The sequence below is a fragment of the Patagioenas fasciata genome, chromosome 3 (assembly GCF_037038585.1).
Source record: "Patagioenas fasciata isolate bPatFas1 chromosome 3, bPatFas1.hap1, whole genome shotgun sequence".
Taxonomy (NCBI): Eukaryota; Metazoa; Chordata; class Aves; order Columbiformes; family Columbidae; genus Patagioenas; species Patagioenas fasciata.
Genome location: NC_092522.1, coordinates 59,245,619 through 59,272,174, shown reverse-complemented (window position 1 = coordinate 59,272,174; position 26,556 = coordinate 59,245,619). Strand labels below are relative to the sequence as shown.

At 37.6% G+C, this 26,556-nt stretch overlaps 1 protein-coding gene across 3 annotated transcripts in view; it reads left to right on the top strand.

Moving 5' to 3' along the window:
- The window catches only part of SYNE1 (spectrin repeat containing nuclear envelope protein 1), a 300,424-nt gene that overhangs the window by 170,350 nt on the left and 103,518 nt on the right, over positions 1 to 26,556 (top strand). For all 3 annotated transcript variants that reach the window (XM_071806433.1, XM_071806432.1, XM_071806430.1), the window contains 19 exons: positions 128 to 295; positions 1,231 to 1,407; positions 2,234 to 2,380; positions 4,517 to 4,642; positions 6,172 to 6,348; positions 8,373 to 8,638; positions 9,411 to 11,571; positions 11,952 to 12,289; positions 12,953 to 13,097; positions 14,080 to 14,298; positions 15,132 to 15,394; positions 16,244 to 16,409; positions 17,010 to 17,165; positions 17,368 to 17,520; positions 19,460 to 19,642; positions 21,171 to 21,308; positions 22,632 to 22,817; positions 24,450 to 24,572; positions 25,927 to 26,109. In XM_071806433.1, the coding sequence (XP_071662534.1) occupies positions 128 to 295; positions 1,231 to 1,407; positions 2,234 to 2,380; positions 4,517 to 4,642; positions 6,172 to 6,348; positions 8,373 to 8,638; positions 9,411 to 11,571; positions 11,952 to 12,289; positions 12,953 to 13,097; positions 14,080 to 14,298; positions 15,132 to 15,394; positions 16,244 to 16,409; positions 17,010 to 17,165; positions 17,368 to 17,520; positions 19,460 to 19,642; positions 21,171 to 21,308; positions 22,632 to 22,817; positions 24,450 to 24,572; positions 25,927 to 26,109 (5,475 nt within the window). The remainder of the gene's footprint in view (positions 1 to 127; positions 296 to 1,230; positions 1,408 to 2,233; positions 2,381 to 4,516; positions 4,643 to 6,171; positions 6,349 to 8,372; positions 8,639 to 9,410; positions 11,572 to 11,951; positions 12,290 to 12,952; positions 13,098 to 14,079; positions 14,299 to 15,131; positions 15,395 to 16,243; positions 16,410 to 17,009; positions 17,166 to 17,367; positions 17,521 to 19,459; positions 19,643 to 21,170; positions 21,309 to 22,631; positions 22,818 to 24,449; positions 24,573 to 25,926; positions 26,110 to 26,556) is intronic.

Sequence of the window (26,556 nt, the reverse complement as noted above, 5' to 3'; positions counted from 1 at the left end):
CAGCAATATGAATGTAGAAGATAACTCTCTTACTATGTTTTCAAGCTCTTGGTGAGTTTTGGTTTGGGAAGTTTATTTATTCTTGTAATTACCTGAGTATTTAATTTTGGTTTTTGTGGACCTGCAGGCATATGTTGAAAACTTAGAGGTGAGAGTAAAAGAACATGAGGATTATAACAGTGATTTGCAAGAAGGGGAGAAATGGTTATTACATATGTCCAGCAGGCTGGTCAGCCCTGACCCCATGGAGAGTAACAATCTTGAAATAATCACTCAGCAACTAGCTAACCACAAGGTGGGTTTGCTATTGTGTACGCTTCCCTTGTCCAGTAAAATAGAATTTTTCTTATTTGCTTTTTTGTCTTTGTTGCAGAGCTCTAGTTTTTTGTCATCTACCTGTTTTATTCCTCTTACTGCTAACTGTGTGAATAAACATCAGTGTCATTAATACAGTTAAAAAAATCTACCGTGTTGATAGCACTTTTTCTTGGATGAGACTGCATTTGCACAATAGATTTGTAGTACAGTGGTCTGAATTTTTACTCTGATGCTTTTAAGGAAAACTTTTTTTCCCCTCTATTTCTGCTGTGCTCTGCCCACCCCCCACTTCGTGTGTCCCCCCCACTTTAGCCTGCAACATTTCCTCCATTGCTTTTGTTCAAGGTATAGTTATGGTTGCTATTAATGATGATCATTCACTACATTGATAGGCAGTGCTTTCTAGATAATAAAGCAAAATCCAACTCTCCCTGCCTCTCCCTGAAACTGAAATTCCAAGAAAGAATACTGAAATCTTTTAACTAATTGTGATTAGTGTGTTGTTTAAGTAACCTCCTTGGATAAAAATTTGCCTCCACCAAGGCCAGTGGAAAGAACTGTTTACAGTGGAAGAGTTTATAGAATAAGATATGATTCAGCATCAGATTTAGCCCTCTTTGGAAGATTAAGGGTTTTTTGAGGGGCATAAGCATCTAATGTCGACACATTATCACAGTGCTACTGATGTTTCTGTGGGATATCTATATACAGACTTTTGACAATGATTTTGCTATGAGTCTACACTCTAATAGCTTGACTAAAGCCATACATGTTTTCTGAATTTTTTTTCCAAATCTGAAAACAAAGATTGTTTAAGAAAAAAAAAAAAAAAAAGCTAATTTAAAAAGCTGTAAAGCAGAACACTTTTTAAACTTAAAATATTTCTTCAAAAGTATTGTACCTATTTCTTAGGCTATCATGGAAGAAATTGCAGGATTTGAAGATCGTTTGAACAATCTTAAGAGTAAAGGTGATTACTTGATCAATCAATGCACAGAACATCTTCAAGCAAAATTTAAGCAAAACATACAAAGCCATCTTCAGGGGACGAAGGACAGCTATTCTGCCATATGTAGTACAGCCCAAAGAGTAAGTCTTGTTTCAAAAATGTATGTATGCCATTTAAGAAAATAACACACATTATTATTTCAATAAGTACTTGTTTCTTTAAATGGCTTAGTGAGCCTCCAAGTTACTGATGTAGCATTTCATCATTAGTGTGCCACAGTTGAATTCCTCGTGATCCAAATCTGTCCTTGCAGCCAGGAAGGCTTGCTGCCTGTCAGTTCTTAGTCTCTCCACACCCTCACTGCTTTAATATTACATTAGCTTCTGAGGAGCTGTAGCAAAGAAATTAGAACTGTTCCTACTTCAAACACTAGGGAGCAAATTGCACTCTTAGTGTCAGTAGATTGCATGTGTGCATAACAGGTCTTAATTCTGTCCTAGGAAATACTGTCTCTCTTAGTAAGACCAGAATCTACACTTAAGAAGGGCTACCTGGGTCATTCTGTTAATCCAATTAGCAGATGAAGCTGGCATAGTCTAAAAAAAAAAAAAAAAAAAAAATCAAACCAAACCAAAAAAGTAGACTTTATAGTCAGCAAGAAGATCTGTAGAGGTAGGTGAAACCTCATACTAGATCAACAGCAAAATGTTGAAGAATACAGAAATAAGAGACAGTGCTCTTCATTTGCATATTTATTTTTCCTTTCCAGAAGCCATGTCCATCTTCTCCACAAGGTGCAAGGTGCAGTGAGAGCTTAAGGAGCTGTCTTCCCTTGGTATTTTTATATATGAGGGCTAAATAACCACAGTCTTAATAATTCTGACTTATCTGCAGTTTTCAGGCTGGGACAAGAGAGCCAATAGTGATGTCTGAAAATGCTTTAACCTTACAAAATGTTTATTTTAGGTCTACCAGAGTTTGGAACATGAACTCCAGAAGCATGTTAATCATCAGGACACCCTACAGCAGTGCCAGACTTGGCTGTCTACAGTGCAGTCAGAGCTAAAGCCAGCTACGTGGCCACCTTTCAGCCTGGCAGATGCAATTAAACAGGTAAAAGTTCAGCACTTGAAAATGCTCAGTTATCCTTAGTGAGATGAGCTCAGGTAAGATACTCTCTCTGACCTTCTCAGGGAGCTGTGTAGCCTCGTTGTTTATTGCCAGCTCCAAAAGGAATATCTTGAGTGAAAAATAACTGTAGGTGAAAAATCACAAAGAACTTCTGCTAGCTCTGCTTAATGCTTAGAAATACGTTACCTGAAAACAAGTTGGCTTATTAGATAAACCTGCTCAGATGTGTTTAGCAGAGAGGTGATGTCTTTCTGCTTGTCCGTTTGCCAGTCTGTCCATTAATGTCCCTATATGAAACCTGGTTTCATAATACTCTGGGCACAGAGTCTGTAACCAGGCAATTAAAACAATTTTTCAGCTTAAGAGCATAGGAATGCATCTAGCCCACATTAGCCATTAAGAATGTTTTCTTTGCTTCTTGATTATTCTTAGTAACTTAATGTGTTTTACATTTGATTTGTACCTTGCTTTCAAATTAAACTGGTATGATACTAAAAATTCTGGAAATCAAGGCTGTCTCATCCACCATATGTATTAATAGAGACCTTGAAATACTACAGGTGGCAGCTCTGCAAAGGCAGGTGTAGCAGGGGGATGGCAGTGAAGCTGGGGGAGACCAGGGGGTGACAGTGGGGCCAACAGGATGGCAGCTTCCCAGTGATGTGCAGAACTGCAGCATGCAGATAAGGAGAGCAGAGTCCCCTTGGTGTCAGCCACCATCTGGTGATCACCAGGCAAGTCTGTAAGGATGAAGCCAGTCGCAGGTGGACGCAGAAGGTCAGAGCAGCAAGGCGTGGCCAAGAGGATCAGCCAGGCACAGATGCACCTATAGTGTACCTCAGGTGAGGTCCATAGGTTGGGTGAGAACCTGATCTTACATACAGCTCTCGAGTGAGAGGGAAGGCTTCTGAACACTTTTCCATTGGCAAGGTCTCAGCTGAGCCAAGTCAGGGCTGGCCCTGAGTAGAGGCAGCCAAACCCCAAGGGGAGTGGGACAGAGGTTGCAGAGCCTTTTGGTGCACTGAGGGCCCTGACCACCCCTGAAAATTAGGGACCTGTTGCAGAACTTAGCTGTTCTCAATGTGAAATGTAATTTCACTCATATCTAAGAATTTTCTTGTTGCACGTTGTCACTTTTCCCTCTAGTCTTTTTTCCACTCACCCCAGCAAAGAGTTTGGCTCTGTCTTCTCAGTACTGTCACCAGCTGAGCCCTATCATTTGAAGTAATGGCAGACTGCAATTAGCCTCTCTTCTCCAGGCTGAGCAAACCCAGTTCCCTCAGACCTGTCCAAATGCCATATTTATAGCCCTGTATCCCCCCAGACCTTTGTTGGACTTGCACCAGTTTGCCAGTATCTGTTCTATGAGGGAAGAGGGAAACTGGGCCAAATACACCAGGGACAGATTGACAAGTGTAAGTATGGGAGAATAATCACTTCCTATAGTTTGCTCTCTGCATTTTTGCTAATAGAGTAATTTGGGGGTGCCACGAGGGCATACTGGTGTTGTCTTCAACTTTCTGCCCACAAGGACCTACCATTGGCCCTTTGCATTAGGTGGTCACTCACCCCTCCTCTCTGGGACTTTAGGAGGTATGTTATTGCCCTGCTTGTCAACACTAATATATAATCATTTCCTTTGGGGATATGGAATGTTTTCATCCTAGGGGCAATGTCAGGAGCAAAACCCCACAACAGTGTCATGTTGTCTGATCTTGGTAATTGTAGATATTGGGGACATTAGGAGTGTTTCAGAAGACCCTCTATAGGGTATAGATATAGGCAACATGACACTTTAATAACTGGATAAAACCCTGCTTCCTTCACCTTGGGATAGTAAGTCACCTTGTTAAGACTGTGTGTACCTAATGCTTTATTGCTAAAGAAAAAAACTAAGTAATGCATATTTCAGTAAGTGCTTTGATAACTGGATGCTAATCAAGTGTTTTACAGTTACTCTTTTCCATTACTATGACAGAGCAGCCTTACCTAATAAAAGAGTGTATGTCTACATTTCCATTTTTGAAAATAATAAGCTAAAGTATAATTACTAAAATGTATGATTGTAATAAGAGATTATTTCCACAGTCTCAGAGTTTGAGGATTGTCTTCCCTCAGGTAAAACATTTCCGGGCTCTGCAGGAACAGGCCAATACTTACTTGGATCTTCTGTGCTCCATGTGTGATCTGTCAGATGCCACAGTGAAGAGTATAGCGGCAGATATTCAACAAACAAAACAAATGGTACAAGATAACCACAACAACCCTCTTTTAATCCTATTTAGAGCTTTAACTGCCTTGAGCTATCCTCTTTTAAAAAGGTCATGTTGGGTAATGGTTTAAATAAATGCCTTCTTACTTTCATCTTAAGTATTTCTTTTAGGAATAGTTCTAGTTTTTCTTTTTCTGCATGGGTGGTGTATTGGTGGTTTCTTTTTTTTTCTGAATTCTTTGGTTGTTGTTGGTTTGTGGTTTTGTTTGTTTGTTTTGTTTGGTGTATGTTTTTGTTTGTTTTAATTCCACACATTAGCATCATGGTTGAAATACAAAGACACATGACAAAGGTTTCTAAAGGTACTTAGGTAATGTTACAAGATGTTGGTCTAAAGCCACACAAATAACATCCTGTGGAAGAAAACCTGATCCGATTTTTTTTTTTCATAAAAAGTAATTCAGTCTATTCTTCTCTGTATTTTATTAAAGCTTGGAAAGATTTTATTGTTATTATTTATTCAGCAGTAGACATGTTCTTATTAGGGTATATTAATTATAATCATAATTAAAAATATGGTGGTTCAATTAATAACCAGAGTGCATCTATTTCAGCATATGAATTTATAGAAGTGTACCTCAGTTTTAAGTTTTGAAGTAGCTTAATGCTTGGTTTTAGAATAAAATTATAAGTTATTAGAAAAGAAACAGTTTGAGCATTCCTGTTGTAAACATGAAAAATTTAGTTTCACATGCACACAACACCAAACTTTTGAAACTACTCTATCATGAGTAAAAAAACCTAATATATACAGTAACAGTATCCCATACCAGAGAGGCAAATTGTACAAATCCAAGTAATCCATAAAAAAGTGGCAGTCCAGATACTGAATAGCTAAAAGACATCCCAATGATCAGAATAAGATTATCCTCTTATTTATAAAACAGGGAAACATTTTTAAGAAACCACAGACAGTACAGTGCTGAGATATATTCAGCTGGTTGAGTGGCTAAACCTTAAAGGTGACCTGCTGCTGTATTTGGAGGAAAATAAGCTGTATGACTATTGGTTTAAGGTGATTGATGGGCTCAGATCCGGTAATCATTCTTCTTATTGGTGTTTTACAAAAGGCATATAGGCAAAATAACTGGAGTAAGCAAATTAAAGGAAAGTATTTAGTTTAAACTTTTATTGGATCATTGCAAAGACGTGTAGGGTACAGTCCAGCAGTATTCTTGGCATGCAATAGGCTAAATCACACAGTTAATTTAAGGTTTAACAGGAGACTTGAGAACACTTTGAAATACACTCATAAATAAACTTGCTTTCCTCAAGAGTGAAGGATAACTTCCCCCCCCCCCCCCAACCTTCCTTTGATAGGTCTGACTTTTATGACCTTTCAAGATTAAGACTCATTTTATGGATAATATTAAACTCTTCAGAATCTAGTGTAGAAATTTGCTGGTAGTACAGTATTGTACTCAGAGGGAGAATGGTATTCATTCTCCAAAAATAACTGCATTAAAGCATTACCTCCTCCTTTTCATTTCTTTTCTTCTAGATTGAGCAACAGATAATGCACTCTCAGCATTTGGCTCAAGGCTGGGAAGAGATCAAACAAATAAAGGCTGACCTCTGGATATATTTCCAGGATGCAGATCAACAACTACAGAATTTGAAAAGGAGACGGGCAGAATTGGAGCTAAACATTGCCCAGAATATGGTACTCCAGGTTAAGGTGAGGAGACTTTGGGTTAAGAGCAGAAGGTAAGAAAGAAGTTCATCCTGTGGATGATATGATTATAATTCATATTATATGCACATATTGCACAGAATGCTAATATGTTCCGTGCAGGAACAGAGAAGACAGAGGAAAGAGAGTTTCCTTACTGATGATAAAGGGTGACACAGAAAGCGAAACACTGCACTTTAATAGTTTTCTGATTTTGTTTTATTTTAAAGTAGACAGTTTTCATCCTACTATTCTGATTTGCCTTCACTTTTAATAGGCTAATTGCTGATCACAGTCTACTTGAAGATCTGCAGTTTGTGCTTGCTAAGTTCTTTTTTTTAATTGTTTAGATCTTTTTCAAAGTTAGTCTAGGAAACTGCTCGATGTTGCTAGATTCTGAAAACCGCTGGAGAATAGGTATGATAGAAACAATTCAATTTACGCTAAATAGTGAGATAAATGCCTTCAAATCTTTGCTCGTTCATTTACATATGAGACTTTTTAATGGCCATTCTGCACGTATCATAAACATCAGGAAAGTAACAAGAAGAAACAGGAAATCAGATTATTTTTCTGATATATGATTAAATGCTTGGGTTTTGCGTTTTTGGTCTACACTTTGCTTGTATTCTTTTTCTGATATGCCAGAAGTTAAGTGAAAAGTAATCAGCACTTCCTCTTCGTGTCTGTTCAGACACTTGTGTAGAACAAAGTCATAGCCCTTGAAGACACCTCAGCACAAGGTGGGCTGAAAGCTGTTACACCAGCTATCATTAGAGTCCAGAAAGAAGCAGTCTGTATTTCTTCACTATTTCAGTCAGGAATGTTGGTTCATTATGAAAGGCAGGCACCTGCTATACTTTCAGATGTGGCACAATGTGTATTTTTCCTTGTTTTTACCCTGGTAAATGGAAATGCCTTGCTCTATTTGATGCAGTCACCAAGAGGAATGAGGCAGAGCTGGGCAGTAGCACCCTACCAACCGTCACTGCAAATGCATCATCCCAGCAAAGTGCTGGAGCTGGGCATGTTGTTTAGTTACAATTATTGGAGATAGAATTTGGGAAAAGATTCTATTTACCTAGACAGTTTGTAAGGGCTGAAACATATTTGGTTAATTTTATTAATAGTTGTCAGTATTTCGTATATTCTTTTTTTTTTGGTTCTCTGTGACTTCCTATTCGGTCAGGTAAGTGTGTGCAGAGGGACTCTTTACTGGAATGTATTACAGAATCACAGAATGTTAGGGATTGGAAGGGACCTCGAAAGATCATCTACTCGAACCCCCATGCTGGGGCAGGAACACCTAGATGAGGTTACACAGGAGTGTGTCCAAGCAGGTTTTGAATGTCTCCAGAGAAGGAGACTCCACAACCCCTCTGGGAAGCCTGTTTCAGTGTTCTGTTACCCTCACTGAGAAGAAGTTTCTTCTCATATTTAAGTGGAACGTCCTATGTTCCTCCTATGTTAACTCAAATAGCAATCATACCTTAATAATCATTGGCTTTGTTTCAATAGTGACAGCAGTAATGGTTGCTCTTATACAAGTAGGAATAAAACAAAGTGTGGATGTGGGGGCTCACTGACTCATGGGCTAAGCTTCTTATTTTTAGTTTCTAATGAAAAGGGGAAACGAAAAAAAAAATACCTAGAAACGGTACTGTTAAAATGAACTCTCATGAGATCCAGACTGTCTTACATATTTCAGTGTATGGTGGGAGCTGTGCTAGTCCAGAAGCCTGGACAACAAGGTGTGACTTGATAATGATTTCTGTTTGTCACTGGCACTTGGAAACTGCTCTGGTTTCCTTTCCCATCTGTAGCAAACCTGTCCTCACCTGAGAAGATGAGGAGAAAGGTTAGGGGATGGGAGAAGGCACATCTTCCAGTTTGCATCTGCACATTTGCCTGGACAGATAATTAGTTCTTACATGATTTATTATTCATTTATTTCAGAGTTTTTATTTAAATTCCATCTTCTAATTTTGAGCAGCTGTCACCATGTTGATTTTGACTTGTATCTTTTTCAGGAATTCAGTCAGAAGTTGCAGTCTAAGCAGTCAGCTCTTACCTCTGTGACTGAGAAGATGAACAAACTAACCCAAGGGCATGAGTCACCGGAACACAAAGAAATAGGAGAGCTGAGCAACCAGTGGCTGGACCTCTGCCTTCAGGCACACAGTTTGCTCATACAGAGGGAGGAGGATCTGCGGAGGACGGGGGATTACCATGACCGCATGAATGTAGTTGAAGTCTTTCTGGAAAAGCTCACAAAAGAGTGGGACAACCTGGCCAGGTAAAAAAAAGGAGTAGCACAGACAAAGCTGACTTAGTGCATATACATTGAAAGAGCTGTTTACAAAGTGACTCTAAGCTGGATGCACTAAACATCCCTTTTTCCATGCTTAGCTATAAAGCAGGCCTCCCTTATAGTACAATTACTTGTATTGAAGTAAAGAGAATTTGAGAAGCCAGATCTTCAGTGTTTGTCTTTAAGGCAAGTACTCATCTCATCTCAGAGTATACCATTTTCTGATATTTCAAGTATTTTGACAATTTTGTTGGAACCTTTCATTTGTCTTTACTGTGCTTCATGTGTGTTTTTCATTGAGATATTGTATTTTATCTGTTAGACTATTATATTAGAGTTTAGTTGCTGCTGCCAAATGATTGCAGCTTCTTAGAATAGCATGAACATCATACAAGCTGAGTGTGAAATTGTGAGAGTCTGTTACTGCTGCTATCACTGTCACGGAACAAAATTCACTTTAGCCTCAGTGCTTGTTGTTCATAAGTGCAATATAACCAGTGTGCTTTGTAGTATTAATTTTAATTTGCATTGTCAGCCTGATGGCCACACCAAAGGTGAAAGGGAGAGGAATGAAAATGTTGAACTTCTTAGTTAATATTCAAGACTGGTACCTTCAAAAGAATCTGAAAACTGTGGGTATTTATATCATACTGATTTCAGTGTATAGTGGGCTTAAAATTAATCCTGACCTCTTTTAAAAGTCTGTCCTGAGATAGTATCTAATAGTTAATTTCTGTCCTGTCCATTTTGATAACAGATCTGATGCTGAAAGTACAAACGTACACCTTGAAGCTTTGCAAAAATTGGCACTGGCACTGCAGGAAAGAAGATTTGCTCTGGAAGATTTGAAAGATCAGAAACAGAAAATGATAGAACATCTGAATCTTGATGACAAAGAATTAGTAAAGGAGCAGTTTAGTCATTTTGAGCAACGCTGGACTCAACTGGAGGACCTTGTCAAAAGGAAAATTCAGGTTTCTGTTTCAACCTTAGAAGAGCTCAGCTTAGTGCATTCCAAATTTCAGGAACTAATGGAATGGGCAGAGGAGCAGCAACCTAGTATCTCAGAGGCTCTTAAGCAGAGTCCTCCTCCAGATTTGGCTCAGACTCTTCTCATGGATCATCTTACCATTTGCAGTGAACTTGAAGCCAAACAACTTGTTCTGAAGATGCTTGTGAAGGATGCTGACAGGGTGATGACCAACCTAGGGCTCAATGAAAGGCAGGAGCTACAGAAAGCACTTTCTGATGCACAGCACCATGTAGATTGTCTCAGCACTCTGGTTGGCCAGAGGAGAAAGCACCTGAATAAAGCACTTTCCGAAAAGACACAGTTTCTTATGGCAGTCTTTCAGGCTACAAACCAAATTCACCAGCATGAGAAGAAGGTAATGTTTCCAGAACACATTTGTCTGTTGCCGGAAGATGTGAACAAACAGATCAGGACTTGTAAGAATGCCCAGGCTAGCCTGAAGGCCTATCAAAATGAAGTCACAGGGTTGTGGGCTCAAGGACGGGATTTAATGAAAGAAGCAACAGAACAAGAAAAGAGTGAAGTGTTAGGTAAACTGCAAGAACTACAGAATATGTATGACACTGTTTTGCAAAAATGTAACCAGAGATTGTTAGAACTAGAAAAAAATATAGTTTCCAGGAAATATTTCAAAGAAGACTTGGATAAAGCTTACCATTGGCTGAAACAAGCTGATATTGTTACATTCCCAGAAGTCAATGTAATGAATAGTAACTCTGAACTATACATGCAGTTGGCAAAATATCAACAGATTCTCGAACAGTCTCCAGAATACGAAAATTTGTTACTTGGACTGCAGAGAGATGGCCAGGAAATCCTACCATCGCTTAATGAAGTGGATCATTCTTATCTGGATGAAAAACTTAATGTTCTCCCTCAGCAATTCAGTATCATCACTGCTTTGGCAAAAGAAAAATTACATAAGGTTCAGGAAGCAATTCATGCCAGAAAAGAGTACGCGTCTTTGATTGAGCTGACAAGTAAAGCTCTGACTGAGCTAGAAGATCAGTTTATGAACATGGACAAAGCACCAGCTGCTGTTTTAGCCAAAGAAGCTGTATCACTCCAGCAGACCTACAGAGATCTCTTAGGTGAAGTCATGAGCCTTGGCGCAGCAGTGGATGAACTAAACCAGAAGAAGGAGGCCTTTCGAAGCACTGGGCAGCCATGGCAACCAGATGAGATGTTAAGACTTGTTACACTATATCACAAATTGAAGAGGCAGATAGAACAGAAAATTAACCTGTTGGAAGACACCGTAGAAGCATGCCAAGAACATGAGAAAATGTGTATGCAGTTTGAGGCACAACTAGAAGCAGTGAAGAAAGAGCAGGTTAAGGTAAATGAAGAAACGCTCCCAATAGAAGAAAAATTGAAAATATACCACTCTTTGGTGGGCAGCTTGCAAGACTCGGGGAGTCTTCTGAAGCGAATAACTGAACATCTAGAAGCCCTTTCTCCTCAGATTGGCTCATCTGCCTGTGAAACCGCAAATCACCAAGTGCAGTCTTGGCAAGAGAAACTGAAGTCTTTGCATGCTGCCATTGGTGACACTGTGATGGAGTGTGAGAACAGACTTGTGCAAAGCATAGACTTCCAGACAGAAATCTGCCGCTCGCTCGACTGGTTGAGATGGGTGAAAACAGAGCTTAATGGAACTTTAAGTTTGGACCTCAAGCTGCAAAGCATCCAAGAAGAAATTCGAAAGGTTCAGATACATCAGGAAGAAGTGCAGTCAAGCCTTAGAATAATGAATGCGCTGAGCAACAAAGAGAAAGAGAGATATATGAAAGCAAAGGAGCTGATACCTGCTGACCTGGAAAACACTCTTGCTGAGCTGACAGAACTAGATGGTGAAGTTCAAGAAGCTATACACATGAGACAGGTTAGTGGACCCTAAGTGTCATTAGTTTCTCACTCACAAAGCTGAAAAATATGGCTCTGTGGCTTGATGTTTGTAATCGTCATGAAAACATTTATTTAATAATCCTGTTGTTTGGTTGTTTCAATGATTCAGGTTGTGGCCTGTTGCCGTGGATGACCTGGAGGCAAGTGGGAAAAGGCTTCCTTAATATACATTGCACATAGAATTGCAAACTCAATGAAAACCTGGTTCCATGTAGTCTCTTCGGACCCATAATTTAGATACAATAAAGGGAAAAGAAAACAAGCATGGGCAAAATCCACTCTCAGCAGAGGCTATTTTTGTTGCTGCTGTGAATTTTATGTCTGTGACCCTCTGTATAATTTTCCCTTTTATTTCAGGCTACCTTGAATAAATTATATAGCCTCTGCCAAAGATACTACCAAGTGATGCAGATGGCAAATGATTGGCTTGAAGATTCTCAGGAATTTCTACATTTAGCAAGAAATGGTCTTGATGTTGAGAACTCTGAGGAGAACCTGAGGAACCACATTGAATTTTTCAGCACAGAAAGTCAGTTCAGCAGTCATTTGAAGGAGTTACAGGGCCTCGTGTCTGAGATAGAGCCATCTATCCAAGCCACAGCAAGAGAGCAGCTGATGCAGAATGTAGCAGCGTTGGAGGAAAAGGCCAAAGAGACAAAGCAAGAAGCCAAAAACCAGCAAGAGCAGTTGCAAAGGTATATTCATCCTTGTTTTTCTTTCTTTTTAAGATCACCTTGTTGGTGATGAAAGAAAGAGATCACAACATTAGTTGGAACTTTGTAAAATGTTTGTGGTATTGATGAGCGAAGTGGATATCAGGATTCAGAGCTCTTGTATTCTGTTTTCTCCTCTGCCACTGATTGACTAGATGGGTGATCTTAAGGAAGCTATGCTGAGATTATGTACAGCTTGGAAGAGTACTGAGAAGATGAGTAGGGAATAACTGTCCCTTATTTCATCTGGCACAAGACCTCTGCAGAAACAAATTAAATTGAAGCAGACATTTTGAACTAAAAGGAAATACATTTTTAACAAGCATAATTATGTTACATGTTATTCTTGAATGTTCTGGATTCCGAAAGTCTGAGGGGGTTTAAAACACAACCTAGAGAAAGTCATAGAGGGAAAGTCAATCAAGGGCTATTCTATGCCAAGCTGTGTTTGTAAGACACAGCTGAAAATCAGGGGCATATGCTTCTGTGCATGCTTTTTCCCAATAATATTTCCTTTTCTTGGAAAATACTACATAACAGCAAAACTAAGCAGTTACATTGAAAACTAGATGCAATAGTATTCCTGATTTTCAAATGTGTTGATATTGCGTTAAATTGTTCTTTCTGGAACTGTATTTGTTAAAGGTGTGCTTCTGAGTGGCAGGAGTACCAGACAGCAAGACAGAAGGTTATTGAAGTGATGAATGAGGCTGAGAAAAAATTATCTGAATTCTCAGTAGCTAAAGCTGCTTCTTCTCATGAAGCAGAAGAGAAATTGCTAACACATAAGGTAAGGTACTGAAAATTATATGAAATCATTTTCCTTCAGTGAAAATAAATGTATGTTATGTAGGTACCTACCTGTGGCAATCTGAATTTGAGGTTTTACATCTTTTCCTGTAGCGCTCAGCGATATCATAGCACACCAAGAGGTGGTTTGTGTTGTGCACAACACACATTACCTATGTGGGGTGACTGGGACAGATATTTTTTATTACTTTTCAGCTTAATATCTGTCTATTTGCTTACAACTGCAGAGAACTGAAAGGAACCTAAAAGCGTTGGGTGCACAAGTCCCAAAATTGTGTACCTTACAAGAAATACAGATGAACAGAAATATCCATCTACTTTGTATCATATGGACTGGTTTTACTTGGACAGGAAAGATTGCGGTTTAATATTAACTGGTTTTTAGTCTAAAAGAAAGAAATGTAACTTAAAAAAAATTAGGGTGCTAATAAGTTGCCTTAAAAAATGCAGTTAGTGACACTTCCAGTATTCTTCCTGGTCTTCAGCTGTGACTCTGCGAAGGCAGGAATCTTCCCTAACAGTAATGTCATGTCTGCCAGCTTCATGAGAATATCTTGGTATCCTTGAACATCTAAAATGGCATTAGTGATAAACATGGCATACATGTATGCTGAAGCAACTGAATTGCTTCTTTCATTTTTAGACTGTAATAGAAGTTAGCTTTTGTTATGAGAAGGATTCTGAACTCTTATTTCTCTCATTTTTGAGGGGTTAGCAAAGAAAAGAAAACCTGATTACATCAGATTTCTGCTGCTTCAAGAGAGTTGCATTTTGGACCAGGTCCTTCAAGCATCTGTAGCTAATACATTGTGTATGAAAAATAAAGTGAGACCTATCCACCTCACTCCGCACAGTGTACCTCCTTTTTGCAGTGGATGGAACTGGCTTACATGCTTGTGTATTGAATAGTGATGAGTTGTGCTGTAAAAAAGGAAAACAGTGCTTATTGTTTGCTTTTTCAGACTCTTGTGTCCGTGGTGAATTCTTTCCATGAGAAGATCACAACCCTAGAAGAAAAGGCATTACAGCTGGAAAAAATTAGCAATGATGCCAGTAAGGCAACTATAAGTAGATCCATGACAACAGTTTGGCAGCGCTGGACACGACTCCAGAATGTAGCCCAAGAACAAGAGAAAATTTTGGAAGATGCAGTGCAGGAGTGGAAAGGCTTTAATGATAAGGTAAATTCTGATCTTGGTAACTCCCGCTTTTTTTAACCATATATAGCTTTCACTCAGTATACTGCCTTCTTAGTCATCTTAAGGTAGAGAAAGCTGATAGGAGCAATCACAGTGATTTTTCTTAGGTCTTGTAATAAAGCAGAGATGGAAAACACAGGTTTAGAACCACACTGTCTCTGAGACTTACTGTTCTTCTGTATGCACATATGTATAGTAAATATGGAGTTGTTTTGGTTTATGGTGGTTCTTCAGAATATTCTCCTCTACATTTCCCTTCCTGAAGTGGTCTGTTCTAGATTAAGTCCATCTCTTTTTTATTTTTTCCCTCTTTTATTTTTTTCTCTGGTAAGTATGAAGTTGCTGTTTCTAAACAGTGATAATATTGTCCATCACTGCTCATGTATTTCGTTTTGTTTTCTTATATCCTACTTGACTTAGTTACCTGTTGTCCATTTTTGTACGCTCGGATTCCATGTTCTCTGGAAAAAGGAATTATCTTTTTGTTAAGTGTATGACTTGTGCCAAAAAGGGGTCTCCCCCAGGGTAGAAAGCTCTAGTTCCTATGACAATAAAGTTAATAAATGCTAAAAAATACGAGGAACCACTCCTCACTTAACAAAAAATCCCTTGGCAAGTACAGTGTGTAGAGCTAGGGCTAGCTAGCTAGATCTAGCAGCATTAGGACATATGCTATGGAGACTCTGGCACAAGCCCTGTACCACAACTGTTTTACAGCATCTACATGTACAGCACTGAGTTTAGCACATTTTGGTATTGATTGTACTAGCTTCTTTCTAATTTCATTATTTACAAGACTGCATCTCTTTCCATAGATTCAGAAAGCCACCATAGCAATAGATCAGCTACAAGGTCGCTTACCAGAAAGCTCTGTAGAAAAGACATCCAAAACAGAGCTTCTGGAACTCCTGGATTACCACAGCACTTTCCTTTTGGAGGTGGAGCACCAGCTATCGTCTTTGGGCCTGCTCAAACAGCAGGCTCTCAGCATGCTCCAGGATGTGGAAATAAAACCTCTGTCTCAGGAGGAACTACCAGTCATACAAGAAATCAAAGCAATGCAAGATCGATGCTACAAGTAAGGCAGTGTTTTAAAAGATTCACTAGGAAAATGATACCTTAAAATTAATTCATAAAAAAAAAGTTCATGTATCATTTTTGTTACCATTAACAATCACCATGCTTAAAATAAATACTAGTTACTATATTTAAAATAAGCATCAGCGTAATTTAAAGTATCTTTATTTTTTAAATAGATTTTTACTATTATTTTTATTTCTATCTGCAGGAATATTGCATTTTAGTATATGTGCTTTCTGCTTTGCATAATAATCCTAACTTATGCAAGAGCTGTATAAACTACATTAAAGTTAAAACTGATTTTGATCCATGCCTTATCCTAGGTATTTTGCAAATGCAATTCCCATCAATATGCATGGAATTTATCTCACATTATTTCAAATTGTAGATATCTGCATCTGAACTGGTTAATTCTCCCTCTCTAATTAGTGGAGAAAAATAGACAAGCCTAAGATGCAGTTTTTCTGACCTATTTTAGAAGTTTATTTTAGAATGATGATGAATCACCCTAAATCATGCTCTAGAATTGCCTCCTTCCTCCACTAACAATCAGGACAGTCTGTGATGATGAACTCAGATGTAGGTGTCTGTACTGTAAATATTATCATTTCTTCAAAGGAATTGTGAACTAGATGTCAAAAGACATAAAACTGCTAATTACAGGGAATGAAGAGTGAACGTGAGAAATTCCAGTGTGCTGAAATTTTGCAACACTGCCCCAGTTTTTATATCTCTGAATGTGAGGCTATCAATTCTTATCTTTATTATTCAACATGTTTTGACAAAGCAATGTTTTTAGACATTGCATAATTCTTCACAAATAGTTATTATTTCTTTTTTTCTAAAGTATGCAACAGAAAGTGAAAAAAGGTGTGAAGATGGTTAAACAGGAACTGAAGGAGCGTGAGGAGGTTGAAGCAGAGATTAATAGTGTGAAGTCCTGGATCCAGGAAACAAAAGAATATTTGCTAAGCCCTGATGTAGAAGTGGATACTCAACTTCAGGAGTTGCAGGTATATAAAATTTGTCAGTTTCTAAATTACAAGATTTATCGTCATTGTAATCTACTAGTAAGTGTTAATAAGGTCAGAACCACCAAGAATTCCAATTAGACAGTATTCATTAGTTTTTGAGTAAACCACCCAACAAATTCATAAAGCATGAAGTAGCTGATGGGCTGTAATAGTCTCTTTTAAAGATATTTAAAATATATTTAAGTATTTGCATTTATGCATATTGTTTATTAATTTTCTCTTCTCATTTAAGATGTGGGAGAACTATAGAATGTGAGTGGACAGAATATAGCATTTCTTTTCTCTCTCAGTAGTTTGGGAGTGAGGGACACAACAAAATAGAGTAAACTCATTTAACTGGAGGTGCTGAAAACTTGACATTTTCTATATACATCTGGTCACATGGAAACAGAGAACTGGACACAGTCAAAAATGAGAATCCAGTGAAACCCAAGATACAGTTCTTTTAAATGAACTGATTAAACAAAAATTTGAAACCACTTAGCTTTGTTGCAAGCTGCCTGTGAAGTCCGCATTTCCGAAGTTTACATAGATGTGTTTTTCCTATTGTTCTTGACAAAGCTGTTTCTCTGTCATTAGTCTCTCCTTGGTGAAGTAACTACTCATCGCCAGGCTGTTGAAAAAATGGCTGAACAACAACAGAATAAGTACCTGGGGCTTTACACCGTTTTGCCTTCTGAACTCTCTCTTCATTTAGCAGAAGTTGGGCTGGCCCTTGTAACTGTACAAGATCAGGTAAAGCACAGTAGATAAATGTGTTACAGATCTATAGCAATTCTTTAATCTTCATAATGTAGTGAAATACAGTATCCAAGTGTGGTCAAACTATGACAACATAGAGTGGTTTGATTACCCTCTTCCTTTATACTGAAGTAAGTTAGCTTCCTTTCAGGTGGAGAAATTTCTGATTACTGAATTTAATTTTTATTGTTGACAGATTCAAACCAAAGAAAAAGAAGCTCAGCAGATCAAAACGTTGAATCAAGAGTTTGGTCAGAAAATCCAGGGGATAGCAAACGAACTAAATGCCATTCTTTCCAAACTGAAAAGGAAAACAAATGATATAGCACAAGCTAAACTTGAACAAAAGGTAAGACAAGGCTTCCTTTATTTGGTTACACCATAAATTATTCTGACTTTGGATGTTCACTTAATATCAAAGTTGTATTTGTGAAGACTTGCATGAGACATTTTTAACGTAGTTCAAATAAAGAATGGAGAGATGAGATTTTTTTAATTACATTCTTTGCAAAGTAGCCCATACTTGCTTGAGCAAGTAGCAGAACTTGGAGGAAGTAGCTGTGAGTACGAGAAAGTCAGAAGGACAAAGTTATGCAGTTCCCTCTAAATAATGACTATAACAGCAAGCCTAAGAGTCTTCCAAACTGCTCCTTGTACCAGGCTGTACTGAAAAGACCACTCTTTACAGCCCACCTTTACTTGTGGTATGTAGAATTTTAGTAGTCCAGCTCATATCATTTGGTACGATAATGAGGTAATGATGGTTTGGTTTTTTAACTCGTCGAAGATAAACTTGACCAAGTTAATGTCTGAAATTCAGCAAAGCATACCAGATAGGAAAAGATTTGGCATGTCTGGTATGTCAAAAATTACCTGTTTATTTTCATGAGCGGCTCTCAATATGCTCCAAAATACCATTTGCTTTGCAGATGTCACTGAAATATATCCCGTCAAAATTGGTGCATCTCCTTGATTTCAGTAATTAAGCAGAAAGACAGTGAAATGTGCTTTCCCATGTTGCACAGGTGAAACTGGACTAAAATTTAGTAAAGTTCCTTCAAACGCATTTATATCAGCACTTGAGTGATACTTCTGAGATTGGGTTGGCTTTGATTATGGTAGTAAATATTTTGTATCAACATTGAAACTGATTGTGAAAAAATAAAAAAATCTGTTTTAAATCCATGTGACCCAGATCAAATGGATCCTTCCTTCACTTTTAAGTAACATATAAATTCTGTATCATTTCTATAGTAGACACATTTATTTATGCCTGCCTGAAATATGTGTGTGTGTTTATTCAGATGAGTAATTCAACATCTATCTTTATGTCTACACATAGACAGTTATGTCACTAAGTCATGCTACTGTTAGTGGAATAGTATTTGTTTATCATCATGGTTGCTCATAACTTATACTCTAAGGTGTGTCTGCCCAGACAGCCTTAACCTGAAGAGCTTGAAGTAACTTCTCTAATCACTTGTAGTTAGAGCCATGTTCTGAATCAATTTTTGTCTGATGATTGCTATTTAAATTTCTACAAATAATTGGAAAGGGGCTAGAGTGTTTGATGAGACTTATTTATATTACAAAACCAAATAATTAACGTCTTAGGTATAAAAACCAAATACAAAAAAAACCTCAGTACTCCTTCCTGTAGAAACTGTAGCTTGTAAGTATGTTTTCAATCTATGAGAAACATGGAAAACCTTTTAGGTTCCCTTTTTAAACTTTTCAGAAACTTTGTAGAAAAAAAAAAAAATCTGGTTCTATTGAAACAGTCAAACATGATCCATACTTCTGTGTCAAGATCAAACTATGAAAATGCAGGTTTGAAAATGAAAGATTTGTAATGCATTGATGAGTAATTACATATTCCTGAGTTTTTAAGAGTATATTTTAAGACAGCAACAAAATGAAATCCCTTTCCAATAAATCAAAATCCTTGTCATAGCAACATGTGCTGAGTATTCGTTTTAAAAACTAACACAGGAAGGTGGCCAAAACAGTTAATGTCACTCTGAAGTGTCTCAGTCTTTTACTGTGGTAGGGAAAACAGATCCATTTCAGCTGAGAGGTCAGAGAAGAAAGAGTGGTGACACACGTTTAAGAGATGATCAAACATTCTGCTGTTCTACCTTCCTGGTTGGTCAAGCATTGTTGGCTTCCAGCCAGAATAAAAATGACACAAGCTATGGAGACTTTGGACAGTTGCAGATTGGACTAGAGATAATCAACTAGAAAGCTAACACTTCGCGGATCACCGATTTTCTTGTTTTTCTGTCTAGATCCTTGGTGAAGAGTTGGACAGCTGCAATATAAAGCTGTTGGAATTAGACGCATCAGTCCAGGACTTTGCAGAGCAGAACGCACCACTTGCTAAGCAGCTGGCTAACAGGATCGGGAAACTCACTGCACTGCACCAACAGACCATACGGCAGGCTGAGTACAGGGCAGCCAAGCTCAGTCAGGTGTGATCTCAAATCCTTTCTGCTGTTCCCTTTCAGAAGCAGAAGGAACATACGAACTTCTCATTTATTTTCCTGTAGTTCTGCAAGAAGGGGCATTCCTTAGCACATCTGCCTGCTATTAATCAAGGCTTGCATCACACATTGAAGAGAGAAACAGATGGGTCAGATCAGGAGGGTGGAATAATTCTGTGATGCTGCTTTAACATCCTCTTCCATGAATCATCAGATGGTTGGTTCCTCTGCTGCCCTGAAAAGATTATAGACCTTCCCACAAACAGTAGCATGCCAGGAAGTACTCTCTCATTGGACTTTTCAGGGCCTCTGTCTTACCAGTGTTACCTATATTTGCAGCATTAACAAAAAAAAAAAAAAAAAAAAAAATTGCTCTAGTCACAATCTATAGAGGGTGAATATAATTTGTAGATTCAACAGAAAAGCCTAGATACAATGGCCTTGATAACGCGTAATGTTTCTGCAACATTTCAGCATTCATACAAATGCTTCCCCTCCAGTTTGAAGTCCCTGAAATTCTTATATATTTTTTGGCAGTTTTTATTATCCCATAAAAAAGTCTAGCTAAAACCAAAGAAATGGATTTTCAATGCTTCCACCATCAATGCCCCGATAAACTGAGAGTTCTCTTTTCTGCACATCTGAAGAAGCTTCTTGTAAGACTTGAAAAAGATAACTTTCATGATATTCTTCTCAATTTCCTCTGAAAAAAAAATATTTTTAAAAAGAGATAGAAAATTACTATTACATCAAAGTAAGAGTTCAGTCATAGGCACTTGTTGAAGAGATTTAACACTTAACATATTTTTGTTCAGCATCGAGAAATCTACTTCCTGTCATAACAAATGATAGCTAAGGCAAACTGCATACAAATACAGATCAGTCACCTGTGATTTGATCCATTCTTCATACAGGACAAATGTGTGAAAATCAATGAAATTATTCCTGCTAAGTGAGAAGAGAATTGTAACTAAAGAGTTCTTTGCTAAGTAGAAATTGGGTAAATCAGAAACCAGAGCTTTTCTCCTGTATTTTGAAATAACTGCAACATTTCACTTTTTGGAAATATGGCAGACCGAGTGTACAAAGCACGTTTTAAAAAAAGGTGACTTAGTGGATGACATGGAAAGAACCAAAGAAAAATAAGGAATGACAGAAAGGCTTGCAGTGAGCCATGAGTTTAGCAAGGAGGTATTTTAGAACTTACATGTGAGGCTGAAAAATATGCATTAAGTGTACCCCCTAGGGACACATTTGAGCATCACTGCACCTCCCAGTGTGACCTACATTCTTATAGTGCCTTTTTTGCCCTGAATTAGATATGCTTGTTACTGGAAGCAGACCAATTTTAGCTCCATAAATAAAGAGGTAATTAAAGTATATTCAACAGTAGGGAAATGTTGTTAAAATGATCACCAAGTTAAAAACAATAAATGGAATAAAATTAATTTATCATTCTCTAAGAACTGTACAAAATTACATCTTATACTTAAGTGGATTTTTGTTTTAAATCCAGGCTGCTTCACACTTGGAAGAATACAATGAGATGTTGGAGTTCATATTGAAATGGATTGAGAAGGCAAATATCCTAGTGCACGGTAGTATAACATGGAATTCTTCCTCTCAGCTTTGTGATCAGCTTAAAGCCTACCAGGTGATTATATGAGCTGTGAAATTTAAAGGGCAGTGTATAAATGAAGTTATTTATCTAAGCAGTGAAGTTTTATTTCTTACAGCTTTTTTGCCTCCCTTCCTTGAGGAGAAAGAAGTTTTCAAATGCTTGGTTTCCTTGACGGTTTATTTGTTCTGCTCAATTGTTTTGGGGACAGAAATGAAGATATATTGTTGAATAAAACTATATGATTCAAAGTTGATCTCCATGTTTACTCAAGTATATTGACTTCAGAGTAACGTTTGATTGAATATCGCATCTATACATTGTGATTCTGTCACATTGAGTACCTCATTGCAACTGATATTCCTGTAAAATTTTAGTTAACCAAACGCATTATTTTCAGGTTTGTGTGTTGTTTTGTTTTGTGTTGTTTTTTCTCCTCTCTCCTTTACATCAAATTGGACTAGCCTTTGTTTTCATCTCATGAGTTTCATACCAAATGTTCTCAGATTGATACCCAATGGATTAGTTTCTTCCATTTGCTTCCTGAACATCTCACATCAGAGTGTTTTGCTGTCCCTGTGACAGTCCAATTTGTTCTGTGTATGGAGGATCTAAGTGTGGGATCAGTGGAGCAGTTTGATAAGATTCAAGCTTGCCCAGTGTTATATGATCATGCACAACAAATCAAACCATAAGATGATCATGTCTCACTAGTACCAAGATAAGACTACATTAATTATATTTATTATATGTACATTAGTTAATTGTCAGCTGCATTCATTTCCATTGGGGCGAAGTAGTATGTCACATTTCCTTATTCTGAATATGAACCTCCAGGAATTTTTTCCTGAAGATAGCTGGGAAATAGCCTTTCTGGTTTGTTTTTCCTGTGGCTTTTTCACTGCTTCAGAAGTTGAGGAGAATGCAGGCTTAACCAGTGCCATCACACCAAATGCTTTGGTAGACATTGTTTAGGCAGCATTAATGAAGCTGCACTCACGTGCTTTCTGCTGGTCCCTATCATGTAATCAGGCTTCCAGAACAAAACCTGTCCATAGATTGTGTATACTATATTTTTACAGACTTGTGTGTAGCAAAACACAAAAATAAATGTGTTGGTGAGTACAGCTGCTGAGGCTTCATGACTTGCTGTTTTGTTTCCCAGCCTCCATAAACTGAAGCACTCTAGCATGCACTCAGAATTAAGCATTTTGCCTAAGCCTTATAGGAAATCAATAGAACTTCATAATATGCTTACAGATGTGTACAAATTGACGAGTTTGCAGAATAGGAATGTACTTAAAGATTTGTTTAATTTGAAGCTCAGGTCGGGCATTGTTTGTTGTTACCTCCATCTAGGCTATGCTTGATGAATCCGGAGAGATTCATGGTGATCTTGAGGCCATGAATGAGAGGACTGAGTATCTGGCAAGTGTCTACTGTACTGAAGAAATGTCACAACAAGTGCTGGAACTGGGGCGGCGAACAGAGGAGTTACAGCAAGTGATCAAAGTGCGGCTACCCAATCTCCAAGATGCTGCCAAGGTATCTGAAAGCAATTTTTCTAATGCTAGCTGACAGCTAGGGTGGTGTCTGCATCATGTTTAGGAGAATATTAGATTATCTGTGGTCTATAAAGGACATGATTGTGTTGTCAGAAGTTAGATGTTGGTTTGGAAAAAGACTTAATTACAAAAGCACAAATCAGTAAACCACAGTTTATGAACTGAAGGCTTTTTTTTGTTTTTTTAAATTTTCTCTTTCATGAAACAAACCAAAGATTTATGTAGAAGTAAGCATAATCAAAGTAAAACTTAGTAGCTTCAGCTCTCAGAGAAATATTGGAACAGTTGCATAAACTCTTTGTAAATTCTTATAAGGAAACAGGGAGATGAGTAGAAACCGACAGAGATTTGTGAAGAAAATCAAATCAAAAGTGTGCAATTTAATGTGAAAGTAATGGGCTTTGTAGATAAATGTACAATATGTCATAGATCTGGACTTTAATGTTTCACATAATATTGTGATTAACAACATTAATAAGCTTATCTAGTTGAAAATACGATAGGTAGGTGTAAAGCTGGCTAGAAAACTTACCTGGTGTTTTGCAGGGTTCTCTCTTGGATCTGGTAATATTCAGTATTTTCATTAATGAGTTGAATGATGATTTAGAGATCATGGCTTTTGGGATGCTTAGACAACACCTAATGTACAGGGATTACCTGAAAAAAAAAATTAGGCTGATATTCAACAGGGGCAGGGGCAAATTTTTACGCTTAAACAGAAAGAACCACACGTGTGTGTATTGGAATGTGGAACTACGGACTTGGGGCATCCTATTGAAAGACTTTACATTTAATAATGTGGATCATAGAAAAATGAGTGAACAATGTCACATTGTTGTAAAAAAATTCCAAACACCATGCAGAAAATAAAGTATATATCTATAAGGTATGTGAAATAGTCCTTGTGTTCTCTGTATCAGTCACTAGCAAGGTTTCAGCTGTGTCCAGTTTTGCACTTGAGGAAAGATGTGAACTGACTGGAGAAAGAACAGAGGACAGCGATGATTGCTATATGTGTATAAATTTGTAGAAAATATTCATGAAAAAGAATATTCTAACATATAATGTATTCAATGAGAATAAAAATAATTTGTTCTTCATGTCTTTTTTCATTGGGATAGTAAGCGAACATTTGAAATGACAACCAAAGCTAACTTCATGTCAGACCATCAGAAAAAACTTTCTACAAAAAAAGAGTACTGAAACAGTGGAATATGTTGTCTGTAGAGATAAGTGGGAATCACCTGCTAGTGGTCTTTATAAACAGTCTGTAAAGATAAGACAGCTATGTCCTGTCTTATTACAGGAAGTTGAGAAGAGCAAATCTTGAGTTCCTTTCTAGGCCTCGAACTTTATGATATTAGCTTTATAAAGTACATGCTGTATTTGAGATTGAGGAAGTACTTAAAATAACTCTGGCATTGTGACCTCTTTTTATAGACTTTCATATGACTGATACGTTTATCCAATATCTTAAACATTTAAAATTCCTTGATACAACTGTGAATTAGTTTTAAACTGTATATAAGGGATGTAGCTACAAAACCCAGACAGATATATTTATAGTGATTTTATATTTTGTTCTCCCTGAATCAAATCTGTTCTGTTGCAGGACATGAAGAGATTTGAAGTTGAACTGAGAGCCTTGCAGGCTGCTCTGGAACAAGCCCAAGCCACACTGACCTCTCCAGAGCTCGGGCATTTGAGCTTGAAAGAGCAACTTTCTCACAGACAGGTAAAGGCCAGAACATCAAAGTTAGCACTTCAATAGTGAGAATTTACACAAGGAATAATGGAAGTTGGTGAGATTGATTGTGGTGATTCTTAGGTGGGTCATTGTTTCAGACTCTAGCCCCAAATTACTGCCAAGGGAATAAGGGAGGGAATGGGAAAAATCATTCCCTCAAAGGGAATTGTTGAAGCATAATGCTGTCTGTTCTTAGGTTGATGCAATACTAAGAAATGTGGATCCAATCCAAGTTAATTCCATAATAATAATAAAGCTGAATTATTATCCAGGGCTTTTCATCAATATTTTCTTAAAGTCTAGATTGTTATTGCCATTTTATAGATAGAGATGAAATGAGATAGTGTGGTGCTAACTCCCCCAACAGTCAATTTGAAAGCTAAGAGAAAATTCAGCCCTGTTACTTTTTTCTGTTTAATTGAATTACCTCCGTAAGATATTGCTGCTTTCTGTGTTGCACTTGGCCTGCTACAGAGATTTGTCGATTTGTTATTTTTTATTTCAATCTCATGACAAGAAAAATAACCAAAGCTATAACTTCCTGAGTTGCTTGAGAAATATTTCTTGGTGCAGGCTAGTATAGAGTTTTAACTGTCCTAGTTGACTAGTTAAAACTAAATGTCAATGGATCCACTTCAAGATTAAAATCTGCAGTAAAATATACAGGTGAAAGGTAAATGCTGATAAAATCTATTCTCCAGTCATTGCGCTTAGACCCGTCTCATGCATATGAACAGATGGCTTGAATGGACATTGTGAATGCAATAGAGTCTATTAACAAAGGCATCCAGTCAAAGGAAAAGATTTCTGTGTAGCTGTGCATTTTTCTGTTTGATTGCCTTTTATCGTTTAAGCAACATTTTCAGCCGTGATCTATATTTTCAAAGGAATGTTGTGAACACAATAGGATTCATTTGCTGGTTTGAAAATGTGCTTCTGTGTCTCAGCATGGAGTTCCACACTCATTTTAGCATTAACTTATGTGTATGCATAAATGATATCTATGCTGCTTTGATTTTGGGGTGGGAGGGTTAAGATTTTTTTTTTTTTTTGAATATGTTAACAGAAATATTTTTGTACTTAAAAATAGGTACTACTATGTTTTTAATGAATTAGTTTTATTCATATTATATGGGCTTAACTAATATTTAGAAGAATGCTCATTTCAGAATGAGCAAATCCGGACAAAGGGTGTTCTTGTTATATTCAATTTAGAAAACAGATAATCAAATCTGTTGTTTGTTTTACTGCTTGAACTCATCATAATATTTCTTTTTTGCTGCATCGAGTGCTCTGGGGGTTCTGCAAATCTGCCTTACTGTGGCACTGGCTTTGTTTTTAGCATCTCTTGTCTGAAATGGAATCCCTGAAGCCGAAGGTTCAGGCGGTACAAGCCTGTCAGAGCGCCCTGAGGATCCCCGAGGAGGTGGTGACGGGGCTGCCCCTGTGCCACAGTGCCCTGCGGCTGCAGGAGGAGGCCAGCCGCCTGCAGCACGCCGCCATCCAACAGTGCAACATCATGCAGGCAAGTGTGACGCCAGCCCCTGAATTACTCCCAGTAAATCAAACAGTGCCATGCAAATTGCATTTCGTATCTCTGTGAACTCCTCTTTTCTGTGTAGTACCATCAGGAAGTTCCCCTCTATGTTTTAGTCATTTCTGACTCCATATTTTTCAGAATTTTAACATTCATGATGATGTTATGGGTTGATTTACCGATCAGAATCTCATCTCAGTTCTCTCCTTGATCTTGCTCTTTTTTTTTGTAATGCTGCTAGGATTAACTAAACAAATAGCTAACATACAAGTGTATGCAGGTTAATTTTATAATATATAAAATTAGTTAATGAAATTAATATATCATTATAACATCAGCTGCTTATAATAATTGCGTATCAACTACTGAGTTGATTAAACAGCTTTCTAGGATAAAAATAATGTGGGGGCTTTTTTTCCCTATTTATTAAAAATG